The sequence below is a fragment of the Carassius auratus genome, chromosome 31, assembly GCF_003368295.1.
Source record: "Carassius auratus strain Wakin chromosome 31, ASM336829v1, whole genome shotgun sequence".
In the NCBI taxonomy this organism is placed as follows: Eukaryota; Metazoa; Chordata; class Actinopteri; order Cypriniformes; family Cyprinidae; genus Carassius; species Carassius auratus.
The window spans coordinates 22,381,655-22,405,843 of NC_039273.1; the positions used below are offsets into that span (position 1 = coordinate 22,381,655).

Genomic DNA, 24,189 nt, shown 5'->3' on the forward strand with positions numbered 1-24,189 from the left:
AAGACCTCTTGAAATCATATTTATGACTTTCTTGTACAATATAAGACTTTATTTATGACCTTAAATTTGATGCAACTAAATTGAAGACTTTTGAGGACCATGGATACATGGTTCATTAATGTGCATGACGTTTTATCCAGTATGCAAATAAAAGCAATGATGCATAATGAGAGCATTCTTAAATTACACATTTTTAAAAAGCTTTTTTTTCTGTCATTTCATTCTCTGTGTGGTGCTTTGACCTGAAATAAATGTTATCAATGTCTAAATGTTATCAAAACCAAAAATTTAACCGTCAGATTTACAGAGAGTTACATACATGTAAATTTGCAGGACTGAATTGTAGCAGGCTATCATTGTGGTTCAAGCTGTATAGGTAGCAGCAATCTTGGTTTGGATCTACCATCACATTTCAGTAGTTGCACTGATCAACATGGAAGTCATCTCGGACTCAAACTGACACCTAGTGGTTTGGATACAGCATCACACTAAAACAAAGGTTTTCAGTTATTATACCATAGTAGACATTAATGCTTTGTTCTTACTTAAGCATTACATTTATGGGTGATGATAGATGATAGATGCAAAGATGTTCAAATGATACAGAACGCATATTTTCCAAGATGAAAAATTGTCAGCTTTATTATGAACAACATTCCAGAGTTTAACAAGTGAAATACCTGCTAGATTTACTTTATTTTATTATTTTTGTCTGCTTATTTACACGTATATCTGAGATCTGAACGCTGACAGCAGAGACTACTCTTCAGAATTCAACAACATCCATTTTTAAGTTCTGATATGATTCAGATGATAACTTATTACATACTAAATCTGATGATGTCGAATGTAAAATGAATTTCCCAATTAAGTTTTGGAGGCAGTGCAGACTACCAGGGTTTAGTCAAGTTGTTTTTTTCTTGAGCCTGACAAGAAAAGAGGGAAGATTTTCCTCTGCTGTGTATCTATTATGGCAATGTCAAAAATAGTATATACATATTTAAAATGATACAGAATAATACATTTAAATCTTTAGTTACAAGTACAGTTATGAGCATTGTGACGATTGTGATATTGCACAACTATTTGTTGGAAAAGTGCAGAATACTTTGTACAGAACACTGAACTGGTTGACAGAACTGAAAGAAAATAATTAATGTGCCACGTCTAATATATGTAAAAAAAATGAGACACACAAAAAAAAAACTTTCCAAAAATAAAATCTCAGTCAAAGAAAATATACACAGTGTGCAAATGACTTGGCATAGACAGACAGGGAAAAAGGGAGAGCCCCATTTAAAAACAGTCTGTTGCACGTAATGGAGCATGTTGATGAGAAAGGACTACGTTAACATCCATACACATCCACACGTAATTCACTGACAAGTTCACCTTAGATTCCTCTCTATACAACACAATCTTTTTTTCATTATTAGCAATATAATATATTTTCTTGAGCTTCCTTTTATTACATTTATTTTTTGCCCATATTGACTATGGGAGGTAATATCGCACCATTATTTTGCAGCGTGCATCTTTAGTCCTCAACTATATGGTGGCAGGGGAAAGGGGTGCGACTTCCTGTTCTGACTGACCAACAGTAGCTTAGCAGGAGGTTGAGTGGCATGTCTTGGCATGCTTTCCCAGAGTAGGCTGGTAAATGTGAGTAGTGGTTTATTCCGAGGCATTGAGGGGGCATGGCTTTACCGAGTCGAAGAAAGCACGTGACCCGGAACCCAGCCCTCTGCAGCAGGCGATTGGCTGTTTGCAGGTCGGTAAACCAGGCACATGTTCTGCTGATTGGACGCCAGGATCTGTACCTTCTCACCAACCACCACACAGATCTCGTCCTCCTTCACAGCATTGTAATCCTGCGTCACTAGCACCAATGACAGGCCGTTACACTCCCCCTCATCCAACTCCTGGAAACACAAAAACCAAACATCTGAGGATCATAAAAACACGAGACTGAACATTCTGATGAAGAATATACATAGGTTGAAAAGATCACTTTTAATCCGTTTTCTTTTAAAATGAACCAATACTTGCTCTTAAATCCCCAGAATAAATCTTTTATCTATGCTGTTTTCAGCTGATGCATGAATAAACTTAAGTAAAGATTATTTGCAGCCCACCTCTCATCCAATATAATAACTCACAAAAGGATTTGTACTCTTGCTTTTGATATGAAACAAATTTCAAATTCTGTCAATTTTATAATGAAATCCAAACAATACAGTTTTAGCGCACTTTAATGTGGTGAAAGATTGTTGTAAAATTTACAGATACAGTACAATTTACAGAAATGTAATCTCTTAATCAGGTTTAACTGAAATGTCAATTAAACAGTATGTAAACAATGTCACATACTTAACATTTACCTCAGAAATGCCAGTGTCCATATCTACAGTAGCTCTAGAAAGAGAATTTTACTGAACATGCATATCACATATTCATTTTAGTTCTAATTAACCAGTTCTTCAATATTTAATGTATGTTTAAAATAAATTTATAACAAAAACAAAATGTTATTACATCTAGCCTGTTCATATTACAAAAACCTTAAATGTTTATATTACAAAAAATGAATTGGAGTAGAGACATCTGTTTAAAATGTTTTTATTGATGTTATAAAAATGCCTTATGTGCATTTTAAATGTTATATTCAAATCAGTTGTTAATTTGAATTATTATTACAGATTACAGTAATTTAGAGATTATATATATATTTTTTTTTATAATTTTGGAGCCTTATATTCTTTTGATTTATTTTGGCTAGAATTATGTCTAAATTAATCAAATCAAGATCGGAGTAGAATTTAAATGCAAGCTTGTGAATTGAAATCCAATTATTATTTTTTTAAACCAATTTAATACAGTGACTTTCAAATGTCCTTCAATCATACGGTCGAATGCTTCTTACAAATCAGGACAAAGCTTCACACAGACGAAAGGCGGTTCCTCACTGTCAACCTTGAGCTGGCATGAGAAATAAATAGCTGGGTGAAAAGCTTGGACATTGAAAAATAAAAAGTAGCAAGCAGCTCCTTCGGTCTGATATTCAGTGACGGTGTGATTAGGGACAGAGAAAAAAAAAAAGCAGGGTGTTTCAAGGCCAAGATACAAGCTCACCAGAGAGAGAGAGAGAGACTGCGGCGACTAGAAAGAGAACAAGAAAGACAGAAAGCCAGAACAGAAGTAAGAGACCCTGCAGAGAGGAGAAACAGGTACGAGACACGGGCAGAGCTGGAAAACTAGGCCATTCCCCCCACTAAGAATAACTAGCAGCACCTCTCCTCCCCTCAAACACAATTAGACTGGAACTTCACAGCACTGCAGCAGACACATCCAGTTCAGCAAGGAGATGCATGCACAGACTGCAGCGACTAGTGTAGTGTGAACCAATTATGTTTAATTACATATATATGCCCTAGATGAGATGCTAATTAAAATGGTCTGGGTAACTAATTGATTTAGTTGGATTACACAATGCTGTTTAAGCACAGAATGCTATTGATATAATTAGTCTCCTGTCTAAGTGGTGAGAAAGATGGTTAGATGCAGGGCTTTTTTCAGCTGTCACAACTGTTTTCAACACTGAAGACTAGAGCAATGGCTGCTGATAATTTAGCTTTGCATCACAGGAATCAATTGCATTTTAAAATTTATTAAAATGTAAAACAGTTGTTTTAAATTGTAATAACATTTCACAGCATTACAGTTTTAACTGTTGATCAAATAAATGCTGTCCTAGTGAGCATAATTCTTTTTTTTCATTGATTCCTACCATCATGATGGAATTAACCTACAATCAGAGCAATCCAAGCTTGAAGGACTGTTTTAAGTTATCAATCATAATCATAACAACTGTAAATCATAACATCTGTCTATTCAATGTTTTCGTCAATGTCTCATCTTCACTTGCAGCCTTTTCAGCAATTATTGAAATGTGCAAAATGCAATTTGATTAATTAATTGTTATAGCCTATATATAAAAAAAATTCCTTATAGAAAGTGTATAAAATATTGTTACCTGATTGACATTCCTAGTTAGTAATTGATGTGACATTTATGTAACATTTGGACGATGCTCACCTCCTCTACATGCTTATTGGGCTTGTGTGTGGGGCTTCCATTGGGGGCGGTGTTGGGTTTGAGGGGGGTGGAGGGGTGAGAGGATGAGGAACGGCTGCTATTGGACAGCTGCCTGGTCAAAGAACCTCCACTTTCTTTTTTTTGGCTTTTCTGAGGGTTCTGGAGAGCTGATGAAAAACAGACGGGGAGCAGGTTATGAATGAACCAGCAGCTGAAGATACCAACTGCCACCTTCCTTAACTCTTTCATAATGCGCTCACCCGTGAGGAAGTTGATCTGCATGTCTAGCAGTTCTCGGATGCTTTGGACCCACTCTTTCTTGATGTCGCTGTTAGCGGCCTGTAGCGTCAGTCGTTCAGATGAGCCACGACATGACAGCACAAACTTACAGGGGTCGCTGTCCACATGTTCCTCCATGCTCAGGTAGCTCACCTGCACAGGTCAACACACAAATAAGACTTTATTTTTCATGTTGGGTATTTCGTTTTTTACCGGACTTGAATCAACTTGTGCTGAATATACCTTAATGCTCTTTTTAAACTGGTAACCTGGTGTTGACGAGCCCTTCCGAAGCAGCTCGCTGAAGATGACGATCTGTTCGAAGAGGAACACTCTGCGCTCTTTACTGCGGGACAGAACGCCAGAGTCCTGCTCTGTCACAAAGAACGTGTCCTGCTGCAATAACTTTCCCTGCGCTGTCAACTTCCCCTGTGCAAACAAACATAAGCAATCCTAAGTAAATTTTCTGTGTCAACTATTTGGAATTAAATAAGTTTGTTAGTCCATTACGCAAACTGGTATCTAATTGGTCCATTGTTAGTGAACATTTTGGTTAAGACAAATTTAAGCTCAACTTTTACACTTTCAGTATAAACCTAATTTGTTAGCATAATGATAGAACTCTTATTAAACTAATAGATGTGTCATGTTGCTTTGATAAATTATCTGTCAGTATTTACTGTATTTTTCGCACTATAAGTCGCATCTGAGTATAAGTCGCACCAGTCCAAAAATACGTCATGACGAGGAAAAAAAACCATATATAAGTCGCACTGGACTATAAGTCGCATTTATTTGGAACCAAGAACCAAGAGAAAACATGACCATCTACAGCCGCGAGAGGGCGCTCTATGCTGCTCAGTGTAGGCTACAGGAGCACTGAGTAGCATAGAGCGCCCTCTGGCGGCTGTAGACGGCAATGTTTTCTCTCAGTTCATTTCTCTTAGTTCATTTCTCTCGGTTCATGTCAAATTAATTTTGATAATCAAGTCGCACCTGACTATAAGTCTCAGGACCACCCAAACTATGAAAAAAGTGCGACTTATGGTCCGGAAAATACGGTATTTTAAAATGGCACTTACTGCTTCTGGCAGTCAACCAAATGTAACTTACCTTTGTGACTACATTTGTAATTGTAATAGTTATAGTTACATTTAATAAATATGTTATGTATGTTCCTCAAAGAGCTGAGTTTACCTCGTAGCCCTGCAGTCGTCCAAGATTCATCATGTCATTACATTGTTTAGGGACCAGGGACATCAGCTCAACTGCTTTCTGCAGGACAGAAATTAAAGACCAGCAATGTCAAAACAAGACAGGACACTGAAGATAGAAGTGTATGTGTTGTAGAGAATTTATATTTATTAATATATACTTAACAAAATCATAAATGCAACACTTTTGTTTTTGCCCCCATTTTCATGAGAGAAGAAACATTTTTCTTCGAAAGATCTAAGACTTTTCCTATGTTCACAAAAGGCCCTTTTCTCTCAAATATTGTTCACAAATCTGTCTACATCTGTGTTAGCTGTCCGACTGGCTGGTCTCAATTGCACGCTCCCTCAAAACTTGCGACATCTGTGGCAATGTGCTGTGTGATAAAACTGCTGGTTAGATCAAAACTAGTGGATAGATCAACTCGGAAAAGGAGAAGTGCTCACTAACACAGATTTAGACAGATTTGTGAACAATATTTGAGAGAAATAGGCCTTTTGTGAACAGAGAAAAAGTCTTAGATCTTTGAGTTCAGCTCATGAAAAATGTGGGCAAAAACAAAGGTGTTGCATTTATAATTTTGTCCAGTGTAGAATTGCTTTAATGACCTACCTCTATCTCTTTGCAGTCCAGACCTGCTTTAGTGCTGTACTTCAAAAAGTCCTTCAAATAACAAATAAACAAAGAAACTTAAAATAGGACAATAACCTGAACATAAAGCATCTCTCTCTCTCTCTCTCTCTCTCTCTCTCTGATTTGGTTAAGGTTTAGCTTTCAGACGTTATTAAAAAATTTAATCCAAACTTTATAATGGCAGTGGAAAGTCCAATAAAGCATATCCATCCATCATAAAAAGCCTCAAAGGGGGTAAATAAAGGAGATTAGGAATGGTGTCAGGTGTGTCAGGGATAACCAGAATCGTAACCATAAACAAGCAGAGATCGGGACAGGCAGTGGAGAATCAGAGTCTGCGTTTTTTTTGTAAGAATAATAAAACAAAAAAAATAATCTCTAGCTTCCAAAGACTGTTCTATGCACATAGGATGTAGGCTTAGTATAAGGAGGCTTTTTTTTTTACCCCTCAGATTTGTATGGGACACTTTTTTATAATGGATGGATATTCTTTATTGGACTTCTTTTGGACTATTGAAAAAATAAATATAAACACTCACTGCCATTATAAGCTTGGAAGAGCCAGGATATTTTTTTTATATAACTCAGACTGGATTCATCTGAAATAAGAAAGTGATATACACCTAGGATGGCTTGAGGGTAAGTAAATCATGGGATAAGTTTCATTTTTTGGGTGACCTATCCCTTTAATGCGTTTATTCAGCAAGGACTGAGTAACGACTTTAACATTGTTACAAAAACATTAAGCGGCACAACTGTTTTTTACATTGATAATATTAAGAAATGTTTCTTGAACAAATCAGCATACTAGAATGATTTCTAAATGCTGAAACTTCAGCTTTGCCATCACAGGAATAAATTAAAATTGTTAAATATATTAAAATAGAAATTAGTTTAAATTACACTGTTATTTCACAATATTACAGTTTGTAATATTACATCGTAAGGGTATAATCATTGTGTAATTCAGCAGCCAATACCTTGAGCAGGAGCTGGTATTTGGTGATCCTCTGGATGGGTTTAATCAGGTAATCACTGATGGACAGTCTGGAGTTTACCTCCTGCTGCACCTCCTGAAAGAAATACCAACAACATCATCAGACAGAGAACTTTGCTTTAGAGAAGATGTAACTGAGCTGCTCAAGTAACACTCACCTCGAAGAATGCATCATATTCAGCCACGACAAACTCCGAGCAGGGCTTGTTCTGACAGTAGACGACATACATGTGTAACCTTCTCTCCTGGATAACAGAGAAATACAGTGGAATTAATTTACTACAACACACACACACACACACTCACACACACAGACCGAGTTAACTTTGTTGAACTCACATGCTTGATAAAAAGCTCAGCCAGTCTGTCTTGGTCCTGCAGACATTTGTCTAGTTCACAGAGGAAGAACCTTTAAAAATAAGAACAGAAAACATTTTGTTTAACCGAACCAAATTAGATTCCAATCTGAAATTCAGTCCATTTCCTTCTTTAGTGTGCTGTTGCTTATGTCAACCAGGAAATTGTGTGTACATGTTTTGCATGCTTATTATTTTGATGGTATCAAAAATGACAAACTGTTGCACGAAAAGTGGGTGAAAGACTGCATGGCATTGTGAAGTCAATATACACTAACCGCCATTCCAAAGTCTTTAATGTTGTTGAAAAAACAGTAAAACAGCAATATAGTGAAATATTTATGAAAACAACTGAATATCAATATGTTCTATTCTATTTAAAATGTAAAACCTTATTATTATCAATGTTGAAAACTGTTGTGCGTATTAATATTTTTGTGGAAAGCTTGTTAAATATTTTTCAGGGTTCTTTGAGGTTTGACCCCAAACTTTTTAATGTTAGCATACGTAAATCTGTTTTTGCTGTGCGAATGTCCAATATTCATTAGGAATTTTTTTGAGAATGTAAATTTTTTTTTCTGTTACTTCCTATTAGGTAACACAACTTTACTAATCATTCAAAGGCACTGAGTGCCCTTATTAAATGAAGTTCTTAGTGTTTGACCAGCTGTGAAAATAATTCTGAGTCTAACATTAAGTTTACTTTAAGAATATTTTAATTCCAACAGCTTTTTCTGACAGCATGAAAAAGAGATGTGGTTTACTCTTTATGCCAGTCGTAGATTTGATGAATGTTCCCGAATACGATCTTATCTTTCCCCGTCATGTCCTCCGGAACACCTTTTTCCCCAATCCTTTTCATAAAGCCCTAGGAAAAAATAGGAAAACAGAAATTTGGAAACCCTACTTCATAATAAAGGCTCCTTAATGGTTCTTTGTGGCACCTGAGGTCAGGAAAATCTTATCATTAACCATTTTGCACTGTATATAATTCTCTAGAGTACATCAAAAAGTTTGATGTCACATTATACTCGACGTTCTTCAGATCACTGTTTAATTTCTGTCCAATAACTTTTATAAATCTGTAATGTGATACAGAAAACATATACCTATAACATACCTCCACAATGACACCCAGATCCTTCACGTAGTCCCTCTCTGTCTGCACCATTTCATTTAACACAAACCTGTGGACAGGGGAGATACAAGAGATACTGAAACACACTAGCATACTATGATTTGAAGCTTTATTTGTTGTTGAATTCAAGCTACAACTAAATATTGTAGAAACATAATTTTCTGTAAAGTTGCTTTGCAATGATTTGTATCGTAAAAAGCACTATACAAATAAACTTGAATTGAATTCAGCAGTTTCTCTTCTCGTCACACACTCAGACGGGTGCTTACATTCGCCCTCTCATGGCCTTGTTCTTCTGCTCTGTTTCTGGGTCTCTGGGCGTCTGATCAGATGGTGTGATGCTACCCAACACTGGGAAAGAGCCAGGCTCTGGAGTCTGAAAGTGAGATAGAGATAGAGCGATAAGATTCAAAACTGAAAGGGAAACAAAAGGTAAAAGGTGTTTAAGCAATAGCTAAAAATGTTGTCATCATTTACTCATCTTCAGGTCATTTCAAACCTGACTTACAGAACAGAACATTCTAACTGGTTTGGCGAACTGAATCAAATGATTTACTTAAAAGATCTGAAAAAAAGTAATTGGTTGTCTGAACAATGTGAAGGAAGTGTGAATTGATGATAAGCTAATAATTAATAAAATAATAAAAATGTTACGTTAAAATAAATACTTTTTAGAACTAAACACATTCAAAATAAAACGCTTACTAACAAGATTACATATTTTATTTGTTTACCTTCATCTCATGTGGCCATTAACGAATAACAGAGAACTGTGAATGTGCTAATTTACTGTTGAATTATTGAAATATAAACTTAAAATTTCAGGGGGTACTTAATTATTTAGGTCAAATGGGTTTGACTGATAAAACAGTCAGAGAATGCTTGGTTTAGAACAATATGAAGGTGAGTAAATGATGACAACATTTTCATCATTTTTTTTCATTAACTTAAATAGGGTCATCAGATGCCCATTTTCCACAAGTTGATATGATTCTTTAGGGGTCTTAATGAAAAGTAAAAATTTCTCAATGTTAGTGTAAAAACACCCTTTTTACCCTGTTAAAACATCTCTTTTCAGAGCAAGTCGTTTTGTAGCATTTTCCTTTAAATGTTAATGATCTCTTTTGACTCCGCCCCTCTCTTCAGAGCTGCTCTCTGAGGGACTGTTTACTTTAGCCACATTCATCGTGAAACTTGCAAATTAGCACATTATAAGGAAAGGCAATTTGCAAAGATTCATTAAAAAAACTTGCTTTCACACCAGTGCTTTCACACCTGGCTGCTGTTTCGGAAACTGGTTCATTTCCCCACTTAGCTTAGTTCCGCGCCAAAACAATCAGTCCGAGATCGTCTGAACAAGGTGGGCTCGGCTTGATTGAAAACGAACTCTGGAGCGGTTCGGTTGTAGTGAGAAAGAAATCCGATCCAACAGACCAACGACCCAGGCTATATCACAGTGTATAATGGGTAATTACGCAAGTTTCGTGAAAAACATTAGACGATGTCTATGGAGACGATGTCATTCTCTTCAGAAAAAAACGTAATCCACTGCGTTTTTAGCAGCTCAGATCTCTGGAGTAAACGACAACTGCTATATTTATTATTACCTCCAAACAACAGAACACCTCAATCGCTTAAGAGTCATTCTTGTCTACATCTGCTCGGGCGGTGAAACAATGGCGGACTGATGACAGTCACTCAGGGCGTGTCTGAGGTAAGATGCCTGTCCAGTGTGTGCTGAAACACTACTGTCAATCAATCTATTGTGGGAGGGGCCTGTCTGTGTGACATCACAAAAACAGGCATATGAAATCGGCTCAAATTGAGAAAGGGGAAATGATTTAAAAAATTATCATTAAAGGGTGTTTGTGTAAACACTGCCAACACACATTTCAGTTCAAACTAATTGTAAAAGTGCATGTAGCATCTGATGACACCTTTAACAAACAGTATGAGGGATACAGAGTCAAAAAGGGAAAAGGAAAGGAAAAGGGCAAAACAAAAATACAAATGTGTTTCACCTTCTCCTCCTGAGCAGAGGGGTCCTTGATGATCTCCATGGGGGGAGGCAGGGGTGTGTGTGGTTCGTCTTCAGCCTCCTCCTCTCCTCCGCTGTTCACTCCTCGTCTTCCTCTCTTTGGAGAAACAGAGAAAACGTCATTTTCAATGGATTCATTAAAACCCACCACTGAAGTTCTTTGAAGGAATCTATCATTCATAATCTCCAACAGTAAGCACACTTCTCATCAAACATGCATTTGTACAGGAAGCTCTTTTACATTTAAATGCTTGAGCGGACTGAAAAATGTGATGTTGGGTGTGGTCCCAGATTAAAAGGAGCATGCATTTCTACACATTGTTTATTATCACATTGAGTTATTATCACAATGCTGGAATGCTGAAATGTTGCCATCTTATGCAAGCATGTTTCCTAAATAGTTAATGGTTAATAGTTGTACCTCTTCGGTGCTGTCTTGGTGTGCCTGTCCCAATTCGACACTCTTCCGGCCGTCTCGTTTACGTTGTTTGTTGTTGGGTTTTTTGGAATTAGTGTTGTCACCCTTGCCGTGGCTGAGACGTCGTACGGGGCTGGTGAGCCATTTTTTTAAGGTGTTTCCTGTAGTTCCAGGGCGTTTAGGTCCCGGAGAACTAGTTGGCAATGATGTCACCGATGTCTGCGACTGCAACGATGCAGCGGACTCAGATTTGACCTCTGAACTTATCACAGGATAGTTTTCTGTTGAATAAAAAAGATTTAAAGATAAAGAAATCGTACAGTGGTAGTAATTTCATTTGTATTTATTTACAGTTTTGTTTTCATTTTAGTCAAGATAAAAAAAAAATGTTAACGTTGGGAAATAGCTGAAATACAACATTTTATTTTCAAGTAATTTTTTGTTTATTTTATAAAATAACAAAAAGGTTTTCAAGGTTTTAGTTTTAGTAAATGATAAAAACTCCTTTAAGACTTTAAAATTTTAATAAATAATATAAAAAATGTCTTTGAGGTTCTTTAAAACTTTTCAATAAGCAAAGAACCTTGAAAAATGTAATATGGTTTCCAAAAAAAAAAAAAAAAAAGTGGTATTCATTACATTGGAAGGATCAGACAACCAATTAAAGCAAACAACTCAATTCCAACATAACATAGAATTTAGAACTGGTATGTAATACACAATCTCAAAACATTTATATGACGACATAACCTCAGAAAATGTCCATATAACACAGAACTTTAAATTGTCCTTTTACCAGCTCAGACCTTTGAAGAAACAATCACTTCAGTTGAAACTCCAAAACCCACAGAACCAAATCCAACAGCAAAAAGCCAAGAAACCCAAGCACACTGTGTTGGACATCAGCCTCTCTGGTGAGGTGGAAGGAAAAGCAGCTTTCTGGTCTATAGGTTATATGCAATTGAGTGCAAAAACCAGCTTGACCTGATCTCAGCATAAAGACATTCTGAAACCCACATAGCAGGACATCACAACAAAGGGAAAGTACACAAACAAGGTACTGTGGAGTTCACAGCATGTGGAATTAACCACAGCAAAAACATTTTAATTTTCCCTCAGATTGTAAAATCAAATATCTAGGTATTTCACTTTTTAACTATCATTCTCAAGTACATAACACTTCAACATAACGTGTGTTAGCAAGAGACTGGTGTAATTGCTTATAAGACTTGTCTGTGTTCAGATTTCAACTTATGTTTCGACTAGCGAAATAAGCAAACCCAGATACTTTCACTTGGTATCCAAGATATCAAAAATGCATAACTATAGGCAAACTATAGGTGAGCTATGGCTCCTGAATACAAAAAAAAGAAAAAAAAGTAGTTGACCTAAAGTATAGTTCTGCATCTTTTAATGTGGATCTTATTTAACGATCTGTAAATATAAATATTACATGTGTAAATTAATAGTATGGTATCCCTTTTCTAGAGTAATCATGGTAATTAAACAACAAAAATAATGCAAATGTAACTGTGATTTTGACAAACGTAACATTTTAAAAACCCAACGAACAAGCTATATGTTCCCTGTAAATAATTTTGGTGTCAGTAATTTTTTTTATTTAAATATTAGAAATTAATACTTCCGATTTAGCAAGGATGCGTTCAATTGATAAACACTGAAAGAAAAGAATTCTAACACTAAATATTACAAAGGGTTTCTATTTCAAGTAAATGTTGTCCTTTTAAAACTTTTATTCATCTTTCTATCCATTCATTCATTAAAAAACAAACCAAAACAAAAGAACTGAAAACATTTCTGAAGGACACTGAAAATTAGAGTAATGGCGGAAAATTCAGCTGTGCCATCATAGTAATACATTTTAAAACATCTTAAATCTATTTATGTTTTTAAAAAATCTATTTCTCCCTCAAACAGACAACTGAGGCAACTTTACAAAGCAGGACACCAATTCTCTGAAAGGAATTTGTGTAAGTGTTAAAAAGTAACTAAATTATGAATGTTATGTTTTCTGCTTTTGAACCCAGCAGTACCAACAGCTGCTAGTACTGTATGTGTTTTACTGTAACTGTGTCTTATATTTGTTAAGAGCAAAGGGATGAGTCAAAATCTGTTCTAATTAACATCGTCTATAGACATTGCTGCAAGTAACAAATAACCAAGAATATGGTAAGAGTATGAGCCCAGATGCACACGCTGAAGTGTAATCATGCTCACTGCTGTTGGCTTCAGTGCAGATCATTAACTCAATGCTGGTTCAGACACTGTGTTACCACAGACATTGCGTAAATAACTTCCTATGGGGTGAGAATGGGACAAAGGTCACTTCCTTGTTATGCGCTCCTTGAAAGAGCCATTTACTCCCATGCACCCCTGAAACTGCCCCGCCGACACCCCCTCTCAGGTATTCACCAATTGGATCTCGCTCTGCTTGTCCTGACAGCCTCAGGGAGGATCCTCGCTGACCACGTGCCGGGATAAAGCGCCTTTGTTAGAGTTATGCTTTATTTCCTCAAGTTCCACTGCTGTCATTAAAACAGGCGCCTCATTGTCAAGCATTCCAGACATCTTCATACTGCTACTTTATTTACATTTCTCTCTCAATATCAGAGGAGACACCAATCTGAAATAAACAGTCAGCCATTCTCGTGTACACAATTTACTAAAGTAACATTCTATCCAGAACAAAAACAAGACAGGACTAGAAGTCCTGTAGAAAATGCAGGAAACATATTCTCTTTAGGGTCGGAGGCAGTACGTTGTGCCTGTTAACATTAGGTAATGAGCTGTGAATGAGCATGAACTAACAATGAACATCTGTATTTTCATTAACTAACATTAACAAGGATTAATAAATAACTGTACACACCGAATTTTTGCTTTCAGTGTGAAAAGCCCTTCAGTTCATCTTTACTAATTAATTTTCGCAAATGGAATCTTACTGTAAAGTTTAACCTTAATATCTATGCAATATATGTAATTACTGGTACTATTAACATTAGAACTCAGTAATAACATTTTATAAGTCAGTCAATAAGTGTACTATAGAAGGGGGTCCCTATGACATTGATCTGTCTACCGAGAGGTCCTTATTCCTAATTCCTAATTCACACACTGAGTCACCAAAATGTGCCAAATCTTCAAAGAGCATGTTATCCTTCAAGAAAAAATGGGTAAGGGATGATCAAACGGAGCAGGGAACTTGATTTGAGCTTCAAAGCAGAGGGAACAGCAGACACATTGGTTTGTTGATGGAGAAATTAGGTTACAGGAAAACAGAGAAGCTTGAGGAAGCAGTATATTGCTCACTCACACACACACACACACACACACACACACACACACACACACACACAATACATATTCACAGACAGATACAGCATATTGATATTCTGCTTCCAAAAGTAAAAAAAAAAGATTGTAAAAAGGGTAACCGCTAAATTAATAGATTTATTCATTTCAAAAATATTATTTTTTTATTATAAAACTGCAGCCTGACCGCATGAGGTTGAACCAGACAAAGTCATTTTGAAGGGTCAGATGGTTAAAAAAAAAAAAGCTCCTTAAAGTGTTTCTGTAGTGCTACTCATGGAACATGGTGCTAGCAACACCGAGGACATGGGTTCAATTCCTAGGTAACACATGGACTGATAAAATATATCTTCTAAAATCACTCTTACTTACTTTGGATGAAAGCATGCAACAACTGCACATTTTCACTTTTTAAAATGTAAATGCTTGTCAACCTCCAAAAGAACTCACTAAAGTGACAACACTGCTAAAATGATCAATGATCTTGCATTTAACAGCAAACCCTGTTGTCTGTAATAACCATCAGCTGAGTCACACAAAACACCCTTGGGCACATCTGAGATCTCCAGGATTCCGATCAGTGAACCGTTACATTAAATACCAGAGTTCAGATGAAAAGATGCACACGAAATACCACCACCACACAAAACTCGATCATAATCATTAACCCAGACACACATCAGCCGGAGCTGGCAACACGAACAGACCCACATGCGAATGCATCTGCGTACGCACCTGTCCCACCACAACAGCGAATCTTTCCCAAAATCCAACTGAGACAAACTCCACAAGAGAAACACGACCTCCCGCTCCGCATGCTGCTCGCTCACTGTCTCATATGTGCGTCAGGTGACAGACAGAGGAGGAGAAACGGAAGGACTCCGCTTCAATACTGAAGCTCTGCTGGAAGTTCAGCGCTACTCTTCACAATATAGGGGAGGGGCCAGGGGACAAACACACACAAACACACACACACACACTCAAAGGGATACAGGAAGGTTCACTGGATTCACACTGAGATCTGCTAAACCAGTATGCAAAAATAGAAATCTCTCTTCACACAAGACTGGAGAAACAAGAGTCCCTGCTTTGAATTGGTTACAGAGAAAGACAAAGTACTATTGTGAGTGTATTTCACGAGGGTGTTTGTGTATATGTGTGTGTGTGAATCCTGAAATCAGCTATGTCTGCATGCTGCAGTGGCCCATTTTTAGAGGGTGTGTCTATATCACAAGATCTTCATCCCCACTTCAGAGGTTTCAAGAACACACACACACATCTAAGATATGCACGCATCACTAAAAGCCTCATTCTTGTTAGTAAAGACAGACATGATAAGAACCAGAGATAAGGGTCAAGGGTCAACCTGATATTTCCTACAATAATGTTAAATGTTTATACTTAAACAGATATATGCTTTATGTTTTTCTCAAGACACCCGAAGTAATGTGAGAATACAGAGCAGAACATGTCCCTGGAAAAACTTGTTATTTATTTGTTTATGGTTGCAGATCAGTGTTGCAACATGCCATATTTATATACATGATGAATGTTTCTACAATATTGGTTCTCAATTTTTTATGATATGACTCCAAGGACTATCATTTTCCCGATACTATTTTAGGGATCCCAGAAGTTTTATGAACTGAATGTTTATCTCTTAAACCAACAAATTTACATGACTTTTCCATTCATTCATGATTTACCAAATAAAGATTGAAAATTTAATCTGATGAAATATTTGATACACTGGATATAGGCATTACTAGAAAATGTATATTAATTATAAAATAGGATTTTTAAGATTTTATTAATTTAACCTTCCCAGGTCTGTATATTACAATTTTTAAAAATGAGCCTACATAATTTTAGGGTTTCCAAGAAAATGGGGACCTGGATAAAAAAAATAATAATAATAATAAAAAAAAACAAAGTTGTTTAATGCTTATTAAGTTATCTTGCGGGCCCCTTTGAAGTTCGTTAGAGTCACCTGTGTGTGAAAATGTGAAACATGAACAATGTTTAGTTCCAGCTTATGTGAGGAGAAAAGGTGTTGCATGTTGCACAGATTTTGTTTCAGGTTCTGAGCTGGCCTACTTGGAATTCTATTTCTACAATGTACAGGTTAACTATGTGACTCCCAGCAGCGGAACATTTTAAATTCAAAGTTTCAAAAACATCAACACGACTGTCCAATAAAAGGAGGGCCGAAGATCCAATAACAGTACTTGGGAAAAAAAAGCCCAGTTGACAGAATGAGGTGTAGAATCTAATGCAGAGAACTGAATCCGTCATGCCTGACTAAAGATGTTCCATGTTACTGTGCATCACTTTCTGTTTATTATCACTCTGTTGCATCAGATACAGAGCAGCACACACACCACTATCACCTCCTCAAAATATAAAGGCAAAAGTGTGAACAGACTTAAAAAAAGAGAGGGGGAACAGATGGCAGACTCTTTAAGTGATATCACTGGAGAAATATTCCTCTATGAATGTGACAGTGCAGCTCAGCACAGTTCAGAAGTCATCTTGATCCGTCATCTTCTATTTATGCATTTTTCTTGAAACCTACCTAGAAAAGGTAGGCCAGCTCCCCTTATCCTCTGTCTATTCTTGGATCCAGGCCTGAACAGTTAAGAGGTTGGGGTGTTGTGGTAGGGATGTTTAGAAATGTGTTCCTCTAAATACAGGAAGCGAGGAGCAAGGAGACAACAGGAAGAAAAGGGACTACAATACAAAAGATTCCGTTTCAGACAGTGTGGGGCCTTAAATGCATACACTGACACCACCCTGACCCCCCAAAAAACAAAGCTACACCCTTATGGTCCTCACCTGGGAGCCTGTGAGAGTCCCAGGATTGAAGCCCCACCAAACACATGCACCAATCCCCCGAGCTGGATCAAAGCAGGACGCAAGCCTTTCATAGCATCACTAGCACCCCGCTAATTAAACATCAAACCCTTTTTGTACCTCACCCAGCGAGAGCAGAACTGGCTCCCTGGAAGAAGCCAGAACACATGCTGTTCCGAGAGAGCCGTCGACACGTGTACAGTACAACAGCTTTAAGGTATAAGTCATTCAAAAGAAAATTTCTTGTCTCTATATACTAAATTATGCTTTTTTTGAAACCTGCATGGCCTATAAACAAAAAAAAATGTGAAAGATGCTCTTTATTTAGCATGCAATATACATAGTGAGTAACTGGGGCTGTCGAAAATACTACAAATCAGTGGTTCTCAATCTTTTTGACGAAATTTTTCTTTATCAGACTAATTATTAATTAATAATAGCAATTATCAGAATTTAGATGACATCATTTTTATGTTTGATAACCTACTATTGTTGACAAAATCATAATTTTTGCAAGCAACAAACAGAAAACATTTCATTATTTTATGATACTGGTAATTGTTTTGCAACTGACTTAATTCTCAGGATAAAAGTATTAGCTTAAACAGCACAGCATGGTACTAAAAACACTTAAGTCATGGATTCAAATCCCAGGGGATGGAATCTACACTTGAATGCAATGTAAGATGCTTTGGATAAATGCATCTGTCAAAACAGGGATGAGCACAAATACATGAAAAACATCTTGATGCAAATGACAAAGAATGTACTGTCTCAAAATATTAATATGAAAGTGAAACTTGAGCTGTGTTTGTGGGCAGCAAACATTTGTGTGGGTGTGACTAACCTTTCCCGGGTGGGAAAAAGCAGTCCATGTCGACACTACTGCGAGAGTGAGACACGGACAGGGTACTGCTGGGAACCAGACCCTCCTGAGGGGGCGAGTGTTCGGTGGTCCGCACCAGACACCAGCCGGGCCGCTCTCCAGACCTCTCCAACAGCTCGACGGTCTGACCCGACTGAATGCTCAACTCACCCACCGATCCTGCGACAAAGTCCTGCAGAACCACGGTCTGCTCACAGCCACCCGACAGCTACGGAGAAAAAAAGAGAAACTGGTTTAAGATTTTATTTGAAGGTTTCTAATGAAGCCTCTACTGTTATCTAGGAAGAAAGGATGCATTAGGTTTGTGTTTGTATCTGTGTTGAGAACAGTTTTATGAAAATATAGTGTTTTTCAGAATAGATTTGTTTTTTAAAACATTTCCAAAAAAAATACAAAATAAGTAACATTATAAAATATCTCTCTCTCTCTCTCTCTCTCTCTCTCTCTCTCTATATATATATATATCTATATATATATATATATATATATATTTAACATTCAAATGCTGGTGGATATCAAATTCCAACCTATATTATTTCCTACTGAATATTCTGTTTAACCCTGAAATACCTCACAGTGCATGTGAATGCATAATTTATATTTTATGATTTGGATGAAGATCTGAACACATCTGTGCTAAAAATGTCATACAGAAAAGGTTTACTAGAACAGTACAAAACTGTCCCAAATGAAAGGAAGAACAGGGCAGGCTGAGAGAAATGAAGGATGGTCAGGCTGCAGAGAGAAACCAGCTCCCTGAACAAATACACACATCACCACCAGAGACAAACTCACCCTACACTGACAGAAAATCAATTCCACACCTCACACACACATTTACAGACACACAGAAACATGTTCTAATCTTCATCAAACACACCCACTGAAACAGAAACTGAACTAAAGACAGGATGAGTAAGTGAGGACAAGGCAGGTCTGAACAGCTGTTCTCCAACAGAGGTCTCTCCATCTCTGACCTCTTTCCTGAATACATCAAACCTTCAGACTCTGCACCCAGCATCCCAGACAGCTCCCTGAATGTAGTCATGTCTGAGCTGCCCATGTTCTGAGGGTCAAGACACAAATTCAGCTGGAAAATAAAACTAAACTCGCCTTCTTCCCGTATTAAACACTGAAGCTGTGTTCATAAACAAAGTCAAACTTTTAAAAAGTACCAAAACAGAACCAAAATACTTCTTGGAGACAATGCCATGACAACACCGTGGCTTTTTGGACATTTACTGTGGTAGCACCACAGTACTCTCCAGACATCCTCAGAGCTCAATAATCATTCAGTAATGTTGAATATCAGCAGATTAGAATGATTTCTGAAGGATCGTAAAGGACTGAAGCCTGTTGTAATGATGCTGAAAGTGTTGAGTTTATCCATCACAGGGATAAATTACATTTTAAAATATATTAAAATGGTAATTAAATTGTAAACTGTAGTAATATTTCAAAGTGACTTTTTTTCAATTGTATTTTTCATCAAAAACGCAGCCTGCCACAATACTACATTGTCTACTCCCCGCAAAAAAAATAATAAAAAAAAAACAAATAATAATAATTATATATATATAATTAAGTCTTCAAATGAAGAACATTTATAGATGAGTAAATCATTTACCGGTAATAGCCATACAATGTGGCTTTAGAAGTCAATTTTTGTTTTTTCAATATTTTGGTTTTTACCATACTAAACTGACCTGTTTATTGCACATACAAAAACACCCAAATAGTTGGGCTAGATCATAATCATTTAAAAACTACTGAATCATGTGGGAGGTGCCACAAATGTCTATGTGCTTCCTTTACTGTCTAAATGTGTGTATGTTTATGTACGCAAATGTTTCTTGGGAGATTTCACTTTTCTGTGTTAATTGTCTTTGCAGCATTTGTGAGAGTTTGTGTACGTGTTTGTAATTATGTGTGTAATTAATTCTACTCTCAAAGCTACAATGTTAATACAAAAGGCTATAATACTACTGTAGGTTTACAACTGTAGATTCCCTGGAGAGCGAGGCAGAGGAGGAGGAGATTGAATGACTGGGTGGAGGAGGGTGGACGCGGGGTGTTTTCCCTCCCTAATTCTTTACAACTGGACAGGAATTCCCGCCATATGGAACAGACTGTTCCATACAGACAGAACTCCCAGCCATGAGGAAAGCATAATCACCAACAGAGAATGAGCCAGGATTATATATATGCCATATGAGAACATTTAGCTGACGCTTTTCCTTTCTTCACAACAGACGTCATGCAGACTGGAGTCAAGATGTACTGGTAACTTATAAACATACATGTGCAGTAGTAGAAGACATACATATATGCTGTGTTTTACACCAGTCCCTAATAATAAAAATAATACTAATAGGTAACAATTTACTATCTTTGACTATCATAAAATTATTTACAATCATGAATACATTATATGATTAGTAAATCAGTAGTTAATATAGTAGTAAATAGAAGTTAATATCCATTCAAATAATTAGAAATGTTAATTTATATATTTATATTTATTTGTTTTATATATATATATATATATATATATATATATATATATATATATATATATATATATATATATATAAATAATATTTGTAATATATAATACTTTCTATTGTATTATATTTTTGAATATATATATTTAATCATATTTCAATAATATATTTATTGAATCATTTTAATACATTTAAAATGATTAATACATTTAAAAATGCGAAAAATAGAATTAAAATATTTTCTTCCTAATATTGTTGAATACAGTTACATATATATATATATATATATATATATATATATATATATATATATATATATATATATATTTGTATTTAATTTTATTATTTTATTTATTTATTTATTTTGCAGGGTTTAGCTTTACAAATCTGACTAGCCAAACAAACACATGAAGTAGAATATGAACAGCCACTCCCTTCTGAGAAACCCAAAAAACACAGTCCAAATGTGAGCTCATGCTTATGGGGACAGAAAACACTCACACACACAAACACACAAGTACACTCCTACATTTAAAGTGCAAATGTCAGCAGAGACACTTGAAATCATTTGAGAATGACTACGGGGAAATCACAGAGTACTTATTTAGATGGTGATGGTACTGGTTGGGCTGATTAAATAACCACTACTGTCTAAAAAGCATTATTAAAACAATTTTCAATATTATATATTTTCAATATTTATTTTTAAAAGAGGCAATTCAAATGGGTGTTGTACTATCACTCTGTACTGGTAACACACATATGAGAGACAATGTACAAACACATTGCTTAAACATAAATAAACCATACAATTATGCTTTATCCCCAACAATACTGAAAAAGACAACACAGCCACACTCTCCCTTAAAAATGACCACTAATACATATTTCATTTACAAAAAAGTACAAGCCAATCCAATCATATTCAAAACTCCATCAGAAGCATTTGTACTCACAGGTCTGGTTCTCTTGGGTAGTCTGAGACTCAACCACCTGGGCATGATTCTATCTGTACCACCAACTCAACCAACCAGAAGTCAGTCTGCCAACCAGATCCGCCTTCTGATTGGCTGAAAATCTGGTAGAAAACAGTCTAACCAAAGTGCTCACTCCCAGAGTCTCACACAGGGCTAGTGACTGAACTCATGTTCCACATGTTCTTCATAAAGTATGGAGAATAATTATTGTGCTGTCATACAGATCTCCACAGCTGAGGTGTGTTGAGAGGGTACGGCTCATACGGGAGAGAGAGGGAGAGACTGAGAGAAAGAGGAGGAAAACAAACACAGACTCCAACAGAACTAAGAAAAGTGAGCGAGGAGGGAAAATGAAACGAACAGAACACCTCAAACTGGGCAAGGAAAGATTGATGTGAAAGATGTGTGTGTGTGTGTGTGTGTGCATGCACATGTGCTTGTGAGATAAAGACAAAAGAGAAAATGAAAGACACACACAGTCATAGGGTCATAGATTTCATACATTTTTGAAAACAAGAAACATTACTCACTATAACTGAAGTGTCAACTCTAAATCATACAGACACACACACACACACAACCACCTGCAGACATCTACAGTTTTTATATAAAAATAATGCAAAAGACTAACTAAACAAAACTAAACCTTAACTTGTTAAATGTCACCCCGTCCTGTATACGGGACGCCTACGTTGACTATACTATATTACAATCAAATCTAATCTAATCTTGACAAACTATATATCGTTGGAAAGGTCTAAGACTCCCAAATATATATTTTACCAATATTTTTTGTTAAACATTATGTAGCAAAAGTAATAGATGAATTTATGACAAGAGTGCACCCTCAGAAATCTACATTACAAAAGGAGCTTTGACCTTTGTTTAAAAAAAAAGACTTCCTCGTTGCCTTTTTCTCTATCACTTTTTAGAAATCATCAGAAGCTATATATCACTTGAAAACATAAAATCTCAAAATTCATCCTTCAAAACCCATTTTAAAATCAGACATTGCATTACCATGTAAATGGTACATCAAAATCATGTTAAAAAATTTTTCAGTCATGAATTATAAAAATTTATGTTTGTATCATGCACATTCATGTCTATCTTCAAAAACGTGAGTGACAGTTAACAGGTTAAGGCTTTTCAGAAATTATTGATTTATTTATTTGCATTTTTATAATAAAAAACATACAAACAAACATTATTTGTTTTGCTTCTGAATTCTAGGATTTTTTTTTTTCTAGGAATTTTAGGATGACGTTAAAATGGAGGTTTTGTCAAATTTAGCTAACTTCTGGAACAACTGCTGACAGCAGCGAGCACACCGCACTACCCAGAGACACGTCTGGTCTGTAAAAATAGGAAATATGAGAAGCCTATATATAGTTTTATATTTGAATGCCCACTGACACAGCCATACATAGGCTCACAAACTCACAAACTCACAAACCTCAAACCACAATGACATAAGAAGGCCCAAGCAGTACAATAACCCCAAAGAGACAGACCACTAACAGAGAAGAGAGAGAGACAGAAAGAAAGAAAGAAAAAGACGTGAAAATATATGTGTAATTATGTGACTAATGGCTGGATTTGCCTAAGTTTCTTTGTTAGGTGATTTAGGCTAAATACACTGTAAATGTACAAGTCTTCTCACTAGCATAAAGTCTGGTTCATTGGCTCACTCAGACAGGAGGACTGATGTATAAAGTGGCCAATCCCAGCTGTCAGACTTACTTCTCATTTCTTATTATAATTGCTGATGTCTAAGTAAGGCGTTTCTTTTAAAAGGCGGATGCCAGTCATGTTACTATAAAACTATTGCAAATAAACCCATCCCTAAGTTGCCAGTCAGATTGGAGCTAGCAGTTTCCACCAACACTTGCCATGTTGTGTGTAACATTCGGTGTCAGACAGTCAGTGGAAGGTCAGTGGGTGTGCCATCTGAGACTTAAACCACATAAACCCCGCTGAACAACTGATCTGGCAAGAGAGTGTGTTAGAAAACGTGTTTCTAGTTAACATGAGCTGCTCTTGACTCTCGAAAGCTTTTTTTTGTCTGTAATTAGATGGTTGAATGAAAAAAAGAGCGGAGAGACTGGCCTGAGGTTAAGAGCAGGCACAAATAATCATAAAATTACAGAGAAATGACAGATGGAGAGATTAGGAGCAATGACACAGTTTGTGGCACATTGACATACTGGATGGGAATAACAGTTAATCAGCGAGTGGGACAGTTATAGAGTAAAAACAACGCAACAAGAAAGTTGGAGAAAGAAAGAAAGAAAGCGAAATAACTCATCCTGCACACACCCAAAAATTTGGCCGAGACTTTAAGTCTCATTAATGAACTTATACACACTCAAATGAAAGGATCTTCAGGGGAGACCATCATCGAAACAACACATAAGGGAATATCTTTATCTTATCTTAAATAAATTATTAAATATTCAGCAAGGAT

General features: G+C 36.3%; 1 protein-coding gene across 4 annotated transcripts in view; it reads right to left on the reverse strand.

Annotated features, from left to right (window-relative positions):
* Nucleotides 1-614: 614 nt before the first annotated feature.
* LOC113050873 (kalirin) overlaps nucleotides 615-24,189 on the reverse strand; it is an 82,516-nt gene continuing 58,941 nt past the window's right edge. For 3 of the 4 annotated variants that reach the window (XM_026214284.1, XM_026214285.1, XM_026214287.1), the window contains 15 exons: nucleotides 18,203-18,449; nucleotides 11,173-11,450; nucleotides 10,735-10,848; nucleotides 8,983-9,089; nucleotides 8,696-8,762; nucleotides 8,340-8,443; nucleotides 7,559-7,628; nucleotides 7,378-7,464; nucleotides 7,203-7,295; nucleotides 6,202-6,252; nucleotides 5,572-5,649; nucleotides 4,618-4,803; nucleotides 4,356-4,527; nucleotides 4,096-4,262; nucleotides 615-1,922 (listed from right to left, as the gene is read on the reverse strand). In XM_026214284.1, coding sequence (XP_026070069.1) covers nucleotides 1,704-1,922; nucleotides 4,096-4,262; nucleotides 4,356-4,527; nucleotides 4,618-4,803; nucleotides 5,572-5,649; nucleotides 6,202-6,252; nucleotides 7,203-7,295; nucleotides 7,378-7,464; nucleotides 7,559-7,628; nucleotides 8,340-8,443; nucleotides 8,696-8,762; nucleotides 8,983-9,089; nucleotides 10,735-10,848; nucleotides 11,173-11,450; nucleotides 18,203-18,449 — 2,040 coding nt within the window. In that variant the 3' untranslated portion in view covers nucleotides 615-1,703. Of the gene's footprint in view, nucleotides 1,923-4,095; nucleotides 4,263-4,355; nucleotides 4,528-4,617; nucleotides 4,804-5,571; nucleotides 5,650-6,201; nucleotides 6,253-7,202; nucleotides 7,296-7,377; nucleotides 7,465-7,558; nucleotides 7,629-8,339; nucleotides 8,444-8,695; nucleotides 8,763-8,982; nucleotides 9,090-10,734; nucleotides 10,849-11,172; nucleotides 11,451-15,237; nucleotides 15,599-18,202; nucleotides 18,450-24,189 lie in introns of those variants that run through there. The other variant, XM_026214288.1, reaches the window with a different exon arrangement.